Raw genomic sequence first — 12,493 nt, forward strand, 5'->3', positions numbered from 1 at the left:
TGCGGTGCTCGGGCCCTAATAATTGTAATTATGGTTATAATAATCATCATCATCATCATCATCATCATCATCATAATAATATTCTGGTCAGATCACAGCATTAGCTCAAACTGAGCAGTACAATTCTTCCACTTTGTGGGCAAAAGTGGGAACTGAAGGAGCAATCAATCTCTAAGGATGATCAATTACTATAATTGTATATATATATATATATACACAATTTTATTAGACTCCATTAGTTTTAGTAAGAATAATAATATAATGTATCTACATGTATACACACACATATGGATACACACGTATATGTACATGCATGTAAATAAACTATTCACATAGAACCGATTCAACAAATAATTCACGTAGCAATTTCTTTTGACATAATGTTAAAAATAAATTTAGAATATAGTTTTTTTTCCTTCCAGCCGAGGTGGAACAAGAGCCGTACCCAGCTGCGCCTCGTGGGTATTATATTATATTGAGCTAGAACCAAACTGATGAACGACACAATGTGTCCTGGGCTCAAACGCTCACTGATTGTTGGAGCTTTAAACTCCTCCTTGTGGAGGAAAGCAGGTTGAGACACATGTTTAATAAATACGCTTAATATTATAATCTATTATCTTTGTCATAGAATACGTTTAAATTGAATAACTTTATGATCTTATTGTATTGAATAACTTAACAATGACAAACACGTCCTGTTTCATCTTCAGTTGATGTGAAACCAAAGAGCAGCTGCTGCATCTGTACTTTTGAATAAATAGTTAATATACACGTCACTGCTGATTGGACAACACCTCTGACACACCCACCAACCAGAGGAAACCAACCTCGAAGCTCGTTGATGCTGTTTCACTCAGAATCTGGAGCAGAGTGTTGTGTGTTGAACGTGTTCCTGTCTGTGTGAAGGCTGCTCGTTAGAAACCAGAGCGTTCATCCAAGTGTCTGAGGAGCTGATCCGGTTCTGACCCAGAAGCACAATCTGGGTTTATCTGGGCCAATTAGGTTTATACACACAAGGGATTTGTGTGTTTGTGCTTAGATATAAAAATCCTTATGGGGTTAGGGTTAACTCTAACATACATACATACATAAATACACACATACATACACACATACATACACACATAAATACACACATACATACATACAGTACATACAGTACACACATACATACGGTACCCCCCCGAAGATGTGCAGCCACTTGTAATTAGCCTTAATGAGCTTAACAGTAATTCTCTTTGATTTCCTGTTATCATGCTAATAACATACAAGACCACTGAGGAAACATGGTAAATGTATCACAACAGAGTTCAACCCACCACTCTTAACATTTAAATAAATGTTCTGCTACGTTTCCTCCGAGCTGGAAAAAGAAGAGGAGGAGGAGGAGGAGAAAGATGAAGAAAGATTAGGATAGGAGAAGTAAGGAGAGGAAATAATGAGAGAAAGAAGGAGGCGAGAGGAGGAGAGAAAGTGGGTTAATAGTAAAGATGAAGGGAGAGGAGATGGAATGGAGGAGATGAGAGGAGGTGTTAAGAGGAAACGAGGTCAGAGGAGGAGTAAAACAAAGGGAGGAGAGGAGGAGAGGACAGATTCATGTGTCAGACGACTGTTGATAATCACATTTTTACAGGCTCCCTCCGACTCTCACCCCCACTCTGTCAAACATGAGTGATATCAAAGTGCCCCCCCCCCCCCCCCCGCAGCCCCACACAGGAAGTGATCCGTCCTCCTCGTCTCACAGAGATTAGACTTTGAATCGTGTGGAAACTGAACCAGTGACAAACAGAAACCGTATCATTAAATTAAATAGAGACAGGAATCAAACACTAATCTCTGTCCACACACACACACACACACACACACACACACACACACACACACACACACACACACACACTGTGCACTTCTGCTTTAAAAAACAACTTTGTCTTCGTTTAACATCCAGTAACTTTCGCTGCTTTGATCTTTTTCCTTAAAAATTTGTGGTTATCAAAGTTTTATTTCTCTCTCGTTAAACTGACTCTGGAAACTTTTTGGAGATTCTCACATGTTGGAATTATTAATTTATCAATTCTTCAACCTGAAGACAAAGATGGACGACGCGTCTCTGCTTCCTCCCACGATACAGAAATGAAGCCAAAATATCTCAGATACAAACGCTGCCATCTTGCATATTTTCTCACTAGCAATGGTGAGGTGGAGCCACAGGGTTCCCGCCCCCATACACATGCTCGGCCAATCATGACTCAGTCTCATCTGTCAATCATTACGATGGAGTATTAGGGCCATGTTAGAGGAAAAAAATCTGAATTTAGGAACAGAGCAGAATTATTACGAGAAAAAAGTCATAATTTTACTGTAATACAGTAATTTTACCTAAATGAAGTTATAAATTCCGTGTGTGAGTCATGTTAGATGGTGAATATCAGAAGGTCAGTCTGTCTCTGTGCTTTGTCTCATCAGCTCCACATGAGCATCAGGACTTTGTGTGAGAACCTGAGTCTCAAGTGAGAAACAACCAAACTGTCTCTTCATTTACAGACTGATGTGTTATTTCTTATATTTCTACCTGATAATGTTCAGATCTCTTAAAGGAGACACATTCTGTTCATCTTCATGTTGATAATTTTAATCAGTGTTAAGGCTGTAAAATGATTTCATGCTCTAATGTCCAGAAAACATCACGTTCCTCAGACTGTCCATCGCTGCAGCTCCTCTCTTCAGCCTCTGTCTCAAACACTTGGTTTGAGCTCCTGTTTCTTTAAGCTTCTTTATGTTTCTTTTTTTCTGCTCAAAACTTAAAAAATGTAATTATTTTCATTCGATAAAATTGATTCAAGTGTCAAATGAACTTGTGTGTGGACTTAATGGAAAATGTGAACCTGCGGGAGTCGACTCAGGAGCCGCTGAACTGTGAATGTTTCGCCTCTGAACGCAACCTGTTTCCATGGAGATCTCCAGGGATACGATCAATCATCACATACGTGACAGACGTGTGAATTGGATCTGACTGAAGTTCGGTGGCAGATGTTTGAAGCGATTTGTTTTTATAATGAAGTTTGATACGTGTGTTCTCTGATTCTGTTTCTTTGACACGGTTCTATTCACACGCTCATGATGGGGTTAGGGGATATGTCATCACTTCACACGTGGATTCAATCAACTGATGAAGATATTGATTAGAGCAGCATTATGATTCACCCGTTGCCTTCAGGAGTATTTAACATTAAAATACTTGTGACACTAATTAAAGTCTGATTAAAGGTTTTCTGTATAAAAAGATCTATAACCTCATGAAAGATGAAACATTTTGCTGCTGCTCATTAAAAACGCTGAAACTCTGAATATGTAAATATTGTTGATGTTAAAGACGTCAGAGTTTCAATCTGTCGCTGTCATACTGGACCGTGATTGGCTCCTGCTGCTCAAAAATGGCATCTGACAGGTTAAGATATGTTTTATTGAAACCTCACAGTCCATTCTGATCTCTTTGTTTATTTATGCCCCCCCCCACTCCACAGATTGACCTTCCACAGTTGAAGCATGTTTGATGAATATCTCCCAGCTGACAGAAAGACTTTGAAGCTTTTTATCCTCCATCTTTGGCCTCGTCTCAGGAGCGGGACGGGGACGAGGAGGAATAAACAGTTTCCTGCTGGAAGGTTTTCTTCCAGCAGTTTTATTTTTATTGTTTACAGGATGTGAATCTGAAGAAGATCCAGGGTGAAAATATACACTCAGGTTTTCATTATTTTTGTTCATTTTAAGTCTGTGCACAACCTGAATATGTGACAGGCTCAGAATAACAATGTGTTCACAGCCACACTGAGACAATTACAGAGTCCAGTTTACAGCGTATAAAGGATTAAAGGCGAGTGTGTAAACTGTTTATCTACAAACACACAATGCGTTTACTGGATTACAGTCCAGCTCTGAGACTCTTCCTGTGACTTCAAGAATCACTGAACGGTACATTTCTGTTCTGCTGCTTCGTTCAGATCCATCAGGAGTCGCAGGTCGTCTCAGACACTTTCTGTCCCCAGAGGCCGAGTTCACTTCTCACTCCATTTATCTGTAAAATACTTTTGAAAGAAAGAGAGGCGACCAGCGTGTGAGTCCGCTGGGCTCCATGGTGATGAATGGATCTTTGTAAATACAGCTCACACTTTCAGAATAATTGCCTGATTCTCTCCAGGTCGTCACTCACCCTGGATGTGAGTCCTCGCCGCGGCGCTCGGCTGTTACGCTTTGATACGAGGAGGCTGCTCCAACTCAACCACCGAAGACATAACTCAGGTTGACAACTTCATCATAACTTTTCTCTCTATGAACGTGGTGCTGCAGAGCTGCAGAGCTGCAGAGCTGCAGGTGAACGAGCTCGTCAAACGAGTCACATAATGTGTTTTCTAGAAGAGCTGACGTTGACCTATTTACTTCATGATGTGTGATCAGCAGCAGTTTGAGGGATTCTCTGTTCTTCTCCCCGCAGACTGGTGTTACGCAACTGACACCACACAGAGAAGTTCGAGTCCCAGTGAAGTTCCTCTGTGAGTTGTTAGAATCGTGTGTCTGACCCATCGTCTCCTCGCCTCCATGTTTATCACCTTTCAAACCAACTGGAACTCACACTGAAGACTTTCTGCTCCGATCACTGGGGAACAGATGATGAAGATCGAAGATCACATGTAAATAGATATATATATATATAGAGAGAGAGAGAGAGAGAGAGACAGAGAGAGACAGAGAGAGAGACAGAGAGAGAGAGAGAGAGAGAGAGAGAGACAGGGAGAGAGAGAGAGGGAGAGAGAGAGGGAGAGAGAGAGACAGAGAGAGAGAGAGAGACAGAGAGAGACAGAGAGAGAGAGAGAGAGAGAGAGAGAGAGAGAGAGAGAGAGAGAGAGAGAGAGGGAGAGAGAGAGAGAGAGAGAGAGAGAGAGAGAGAGAGAGAGAGAGAGAGAGAGAGAGGGAGAGAGAGAGAGGGAGAGGGAGAGAGAGAGAGGGATGGATGGATGGATGGTTGGTTGGTTTTCCTCTCAGCTCTGGAAGAAGCTGTTTTTATTTTATTTATAACAATGGGAGTTTTACCCTCAATATGTCAAAAATATTCACTGTTCACTCGTCCACAAATATAACACGCTGCTCTACCGTTTCACCTGACACATGAGGAATAGAACTAAAGTGGTTTTCTGTCCACAGCGGCGGAGAGGAGGGGCGGTCCCACCTGATAGAACAGGTCTCAGTTAACTGAGGAACCAGCAGCAGGCGTGTCAGTGATTCAGCTTCTCCAGTGTGTGAGATGTGAGATGTTTTACAGCAGCAGAGGGGGAAGTGAGAATAGACACAATTTAAACACAAGGGATTATAAAAATAGAAAATAATATATAGAATGTGACTGCAGTGGAACAGTAATGCATCTTTGTGACCGTGACAGTGGCTCTGTATTATCCTCTATGATCAGGCTGATAGGACGTGAAGCTGATTAAAGATTCTATAATTAAAACGTATCATGTGATGTTTTAATCCGTCCTTCAGCTCCACTGTCGTTAATAAACCATCCGAGGTGGAAAGTAACTCAATTACTGTACTTCAGTACAACTCACCGTTAAAGGAAACACATTCTGCTCATCCTCAGATTGATAATTGATAAAGTGAGCATCACAACCCTAACATCTGTTTGCATCAGGACTAAATCTTCAACGTGTCCAGAATGAAACTGTAAATTGATGAATAAAATGTACAGAATCATATTTGTGCTGAGAAACGTGGATCCTGCAGTTTGTGTTTGACACAGAACGAGACACAAAGCTTATTAAAAACAGACCTCAGGTGTTTATCTCCTGAAGCTCTAATGACGATGGGATGTTTCTTCTGACAGCAGCAGCATCCTTTCCCACTCGGCTCTGATCCCCATTCAGTCTAATGGACGTGTAGCTCAGGACGACAGTGCCCCCAACAGGTGAAGCCGGGTCGTTACAACAGAGCTGTGGCCCCTGGTTCTGGCTCAGCTCGTTTCCTCCTGGTTCCTGAACTTCACTCAGACTTAAACTGAAGCGTTGATAATCATTTCAAAAACCTAATATTCATGTGACTGAATTCAAAACGAGGCTGAAGAGTCAGAAAACATTCATCATCTAAATCAAGTTATTCTTTATTTTAACATAAAAAGATTGTTTTCATTTTCCAGTTGACAGAACGAAGGATTCACGGATTCTGATGAGACATCAAAAATAAAAGTGCAATTAGAAAACGTTGGATCTAAATGCTACTGGGTTTGATCCCAGACTTTTATTGTGGAGGGAGACAGGAAGAACAATCGTCTGTGACGGTGAAGAGAGATTCGTCTCTTCCTCCGTCCATACGACTCATCCTTATGAACACGATATCTTAGGAACACCTCAAGGGAATTCCTTCAAATCTGGTACAAACATTCACTTGGACTCAAGGACGAACTCATTAGGATTTAGTGGTCAAAGGTAAAAGGTCGAAGGTCACGGGGGCCTCACAGACTTTTAGCCTCTTAAACATGAGATCTCTCAAGTCTGGCTTTCATCTGCTCGTCTTCACTTGGACTCAAAGATGAACAGATTAGGTTTTGGAGGTCAAAGGTCACAGTCACCTTCTGAGTGGAGAGAAACAACCACAGGATGTTAACTATCTTCAGATGGTTGTTTTAGTTTAGGTCAAGCAGACAGACTCTAACTTCACCGTCACCGAAGTCTTCAGCTCTAGATTTGAATATTTGTCTCTCACGTTGTGTAACAGCAGATCTGTTTCACAGAGTGAACAGACGGAAATCTCTCTGATGGGAAAACATGATTCAATCAAACACGACTCAGAAGCTGCTTCTCGTTGATGACGATTTTAACAACTGATTTTATTCTTCATCAGATCCGTTCTTTAAAAAAAACAATCACATGTAAAGAATCATATTCCTGCTCCGACTGAATCACAGAGTATATTTCTGAAAGTCTAAAACCACATGAAACGACATTTCATTCTTCGTCACCTCTGAGAAAACACGTTTCCCCTCTGGTGGAATGATGGAGCAGAAGCAAAGAGGAGGAGGAGGAATGGAAAAAGGACGGGAGGCGTTTCCTGTTTCAACACGTCCGTCGCTTTACGCCAGCGTCCGTCCTGAACTGTGTTTCATTCACTCACTGTTCAACCTTTTCACTGGAGGAAAACAATCTGAAACGTCCTCAGAGTCGACACAAGACGCGACCGCACACGCACACGCTCCTCAGTCGTCTGGTTCGATGACACACTGCTCCACAATCTCTCTCAGGTTGGGGTTTTCCATGGCGGCCGCCACTCGCTCCTTATCGTTGATCTGTTTGTTAACTGACACACAAACAGATCATTACACACTTTAACAACACACTGGCATCAGGATGAATGTTCCAGATGTTTTCATGCTGCTGTGAACGAGACAATCTCCTGCTGCTTCAGATGTTAAAGACAAACTCCAGAAAATGTCCGAACTCCCTTTTCAAGTGTTCTCTTTAAAGTTTCCTTCATTTGAATCTCATTTCTGCAGCTGACATTTTGAGTCTGGCAGCAGATGATTAACTTCAATATTAAGTCAGAATTCACACCAACATCTGACCTGAAGATGCTCCAAACAAAAGGATGAATTGTGGATGACAGGATTCTAAAGTGTTTGACTGAGTTTAACGTGAGCGTTTTGAATCACTGAGTTTGCAGTTTGTTCCGTTAAGTCTGAAAACACCTTGAGGCTGCTCACATGAGAAAACACTAGTGTTGATTTTGTTGACCACATTTCGAGGACTCTGCGTCTCACATGATTTGGAAAATTGTCTCAGCAGGAGGTCATTCAATCGAAAGAAGCCATTTCCTCTCTTTAATGACAAAAAACACACTTACTATCTTCCTCGGTAGAATGAGTTCCTTCTGAAATGTAAATTTCCAGCTGAGGAGACAAAGAACAGCTGATGTTAAACGTTCCTTTTACAAAGTGAGGTGTGTTTTAAATGCTGGCCTGACAATAAAAGAGACTCAGTGGAAACACAGAAACCAGTTTAGGATTAAAAAATATATAAATTACAGTAAAGTTAAAATGTAAAACTGAACGAACAAACAGAAAAAAGAGAGAATATCAATTAATAAACTGTAAATACATCACAAAAGTGTGTGTGAACAAAGATATACATGAACAACAGAGTTTAGTTTCATCACTATTAAGATAAGAAATACAAACTTTGACAAACGTATATTTAATGTCTACTTTAATTTTCTTGTTTGGTCCATGTCCCATCTGCCAACATGGAGGAGGAGGGTGTCATGTCGTCCATCTTCATCTACAGTCGATGATCAGTGAAATATGTGAACACGTAAATCCACGTGAACGCTGGTGAATGATCACTGCTCGAGTCCGGATGAGTCACGAGTCCTGGACTCAAGTGTGTGGTTAAATACCAGTCAGGGGAAAAGAGAGCATGTGGTTTATAAACCAGCTGCTACTCACCTTGTGTTTAAAAGGCAAACATCTCTGCAGCTTCACTTGTAAGCACAAACCTGCAGACACACACAACATGGCCGTCAGACATCAGCACAAAACATTCAGGTCAGGAGCAGTGAAAAAGACTGAAAACACAAAACTGGTCTGAAGTCAGCGGTTCAGATTTTTTACTATTAATGATCTCAGCTGTCGGGAAATCCAACGATGTGAAAAAGCTCCCTGAGGTGGAGTCAAAGCCAGGAGGAGATCCTGTTGACCTCAGGTGTGAAGGTCGTTCACCATCAAAGCAAAAGAGACCTTAAATAATACAGAGCGTGAGCCGAGTGCTTTTACATTCAGTCAAACTATGAAGGCTTCTCCTGTTTAAATCAGACCGGTCTGATGGATGTTATGTGGTACCAGCAGGCTTCAGGGGAGGTTCAGGCTCGTCTACACTAGTTCCCCTCTGGTACATGTCGGAGGATTAAGACTCCGCTGGCCCCTCCCCTCAGACTGAATGATGAGCAGGTCACTAACAGTGAATGACAGCGTCAGGATCTATAGAACCTGAGTGACATGAGAATAACACGAGAACCACAGTGATTAAAGCTGAGTCACTGCTGGACACCTGCCAACTCAACACCTGACGGACCCATGAACACGACTCACTGGTCGAATACAGCCACATGTGCTTTACACTTATTATTCAGAGGAACACACACACACACACACACACACACACACACACACACACACACACACACACACACACACACACACACACACACACACACACACACACACACACACACACACACACACACACACACACACTATTCTTATGTTGTGGCACTCTCTCGCACCGACTCCTGCGAACAACAGATTAGAAAGATCAAGGGTTAAACTGTCAGTTACACCAACTGAAGTGATAACGAGGGATCAGCTGATCTCCACTGGGTTTTCAGAAGCTGACAAACTGGGAGCAGCAGAAAAGGAATCAGGCCACAGAGCAACTTATATCATCAAATAACTGATTCAAACCAAACTGATCAGAAACACTTGAACAAACATCAGTGAGATAAGAACGACCTGAAATTAGTTTGGTTCATGTCCCATCTGCTAACATGGAGGAGGCGAGGTTTATGACCTATACTGCAGCCAGCCACCAGGGGGCGATTGAAATGTTTTGGCTTCACTTTTGGGAGCGGTGATGTCATCCATCTTTATTTACAGCAAATGATTCACTCGTTCGTTGTTCAACGACACCTCACTGGAGAATTAGCGCCACCAACTGTTCGTCTCCATGAACAAGCTCCTGGTGTTCGTATAAGTGGATAGAAACTTTTACAGTAAATTCATGAATATTATTGTGTACATTATAACATCTGGATTAAAACTGGGTTTAGTTTGTTTATATGTTTACAGGTCTCTGGTCGACGGCACCGTTAAAAACTAAACGCTGAACTGTCTCCCTGACACAGAAAGGCTCTCGAGTGGTGAGGACCTTTCAACCTTCATAGGTTCACATCTTTCAAATGCTTTTAATTAGAAATTAAAACCAATACTGGCAAAAAATAATGGACTTAATGGTTTGATTAATGGGATGTTAACTAAACAACTTAATGCTAATTGGCTTATTCTGACATCAGCTTCTGACATCATCAGCTGTGAGCTGAGGAGGCCCTGGACCAACCTGACAGAAGACACAGGTATGACCTTGAAAACCTACTGAAACTAAAGGTTTAACCTTCTGTCTGTTATATTCAGATCAGCTCCTGTAGCGTCTGTGGTTCTGGTCAGTGACTCACCGATCAGAGTGGCCAGGGAGCAGTGAGGGACGGTCGGGGAAAACTTGATGATGATCAGGTACTCGTCCTCTCCGAGCTCCCGGACCTCCACGCATTTCTCCGTCACCACATCCAGCTCCTCCAGGGTGTTCGGCTTCTCCGGATCCCGGATCGACCGGATCACATCTGGAGGGGGGGGGGGAACCAGATGTGACACTGTATTCGACAGAGAGTCGGAGATAAACGTCTGAAGCTCCTGAAAACTTTTAACTAGAATATCAGAGTCCAACAGTATACTAATACTAACAGTACTACACTCACAGTACCACACACTCACAGTACCACACACTCACAGTACTACACTCACAGTACCACACACTCACAGTACCACACACTCACAGTACCACACACTCACAGTACCACACACTCACAGAATTACACTCTCACAGTACCACACACTCACAGTACCACACACTCACAGTACCACACACTCACAGTACTACACACTCACAGTACTACACACTCACAGTACCACACACTCACAGTACCACACACTCACAGTACCACACACTCACAGTACCACACACTCACAGTACTACACTCACAGTACTACACACTCACAGTACTACACACTCACAGTACCACACACTCACAGTACCACACACTCACAGTACTACACACTCACAGTACCACACACTCACAGTACTACACTCACAGTACCACACACTCACAGTACCACACACTCACAGTACTACACACTCACAGTACTACACACTCACAGTACTACACTCACAGTACTACACACTCACAGTACCACACACTCACAGTACCACACACTCACAGTACCACACACTCACAGTACCACACACTCACAGTACTACACACTCACAGTACCACACACTCACAGTACTACACACTCACAGTACCACACACTCACAGTACTACACTCACAGTACCACACACTCACAGTACCACACACTCACAGTACTACACACTCACAGTACTACACACTCACAGTACCACACACTCACAGTACTACACTCACAGTACTACACACTCACAGTACTACACACTCACAGTACCACACACTCACAGTACCACACACTCACAGTACCACACACTCACAGTACCACACACTCACAGTACTACACACTCACAGTACCACACACTCACAGTACTACACTCACAGTACTACACTCACAGTACTACACTCACAGTACCACACACTCACAGTACCACACACTCACAGTACCACACACTCACAGTACTACACACTCACAGTACCACACACTCACAGTACTACACACTCACAGTACTACACACTCACCATAAACCTCTAACGCTTTCTCCTCCATCTTCTCGCTCCTCCGCTGGTTCCAGTTTTCCGGTGGGATCGTGTTGATCGTTACCGTCACAGAGACTCGAGCTTCCTCCGGTTAACCGGCGCCATGTTGACGGAACAGTGACCGGAAACAGAGAAGAGGCGGAGCTTCAGCTCATCGACACCTTCATGTCCACTTGTAAACTTCCGGGTCAGGTGCTTGGAGATCTGCGGTTTCTGCAGTAGCCAATCAGCGTCTCTGGGTTCCTGTCACTTCCTGTGTTTTGGTTGCATCACAGTGAAACTACACACTGTAAAACCTTTAAATGTACGAGCAGCTTGTGTTCCTCCAGGCTTTGGACTTTACTCTAATAAACAGACGACTGCATCAAGTAATGTAAGATTCATATGAAATACTATTTTACTAGTGTGCTTTCTCAATTCTAACTTTTCTACTGTTAATTATACTCACTAAATATTCAGCACTAGAGATTAATCTTCTTACAGTGAACCTCGTGTTTACCTGGATCCACAACTGTGTTTCATTTTTTGTTGGACTATAAATTAATGTAGTTTAATTTAGAATAAAGTTATCTATGAAAATCAGTTTTACTACTCATGATTCTAAGGAGCACATCTGGTAAAAAGTCCCAGCAGCAACAGGCTCAGTATAGTAATCAGACAAGAACACTTAGATGAACGTGTTGATGGAATTTGAAATTAATCACAGGCCTTTTACATTTTGGTTTTAATCAAATTAATCATTGATAGTTAAGATACGAGTTAATACTTTGATTATGTGTCTTATGACAGAAAATAATAATAATCAGTCGAAGAGTAACTACGTCTGATTGTTTCAGCTGTTTCACTATTGATGAATAAAGCTACAGCTCAGCGGTTGACTCCGCCCACTTTGAGCAC

The 12,493-nt window shown here is 42.3% G+C and overlaps 1 protein-coding gene across 5 annotated transcripts; it reads right to left on the reverse strand.

Annotated features, from left to right (window-relative positions):
- Positions 1–1,845: 1,845 nt before the first annotated feature.
- ciao2a (cytosolic iron-sulfur assembly component 2A) lies at positions 1,846–11,823 on the reverse strand. Of its 5 annotated transcripts, none has more exons than XM_034587511.1 (6): positions 11,579–11,823; positions 10,273–10,437; positions 8,492–8,541; positions 7,891–7,936; positions 7,245–7,347; positions 1,846–1,904 (listed from the first exon to the last, which is right to left on the reverse strand). In XM_034587511.1, exons 1-5 carry the CDS (start codon positions 11,604–11,606, stop codon positions 7,247–7,249), a joined length of 390 nt encoding a protein of 129 aa, XP_034443402.1. In that variant the 5' UTR covers positions 11,607–11,823; the 3' UTR covers positions 1,846–1,904; positions 7,245–7,246. The 5 variants fall into 5 exon arrangements, with proteins under 5 accessions (XP_034443402.1, XP_034443401.1, XP_034443403.1 ...); XM_034587510.1 differs by having other exon boundaries at positions 1,847–1,902; positions 7,229–7,347; XM_034587512.1 differs by having other exon boundaries at positions 1,848–1,887; positions 7,244–7,347.
- Between the last annotated feature and the right edge of the window lie 670 nt (positions 11,824–12,493).

This window comes from Hippoglossus hippoglossus, chromosome 6 (assembly GCF_009819705.1).
Source record: "Hippoglossus hippoglossus isolate fHipHip1 chromosome 6, fHipHip1.pri, whole genome shotgun sequence".
Lineage (NCBI taxonomy): Eukaryota > Metazoa > Chordata > Actinopteri > Pleuronectiformes > Pleuronectidae > Hippoglossus > Hippoglossus hippoglossus.

Excerpts from the sequence above, each read along its gene's own strand:
- ciao2a (XM_034587511.1), bottom strand. The coding sequence starts at position 11,606 with ATGGAGGAGAAAGCGTTAGAGGTTTATG. Across the intron at positions 8,542-10,272 it reads CTCCCTGGCCACTCTGATCG|GTTTGTGCTTACAAGTGAAG; the intron begins GTGAGTCACTGA and ends GTGTGTCTGCAG. Across the intron at positions 7,937-8,491 it reads GTTTGCCTTTTAAACACAAG|CTGGAAATTTACATTTCAGA; the intron begins GTGAGTAGCAGC and ends TTGTCTCCTCAG.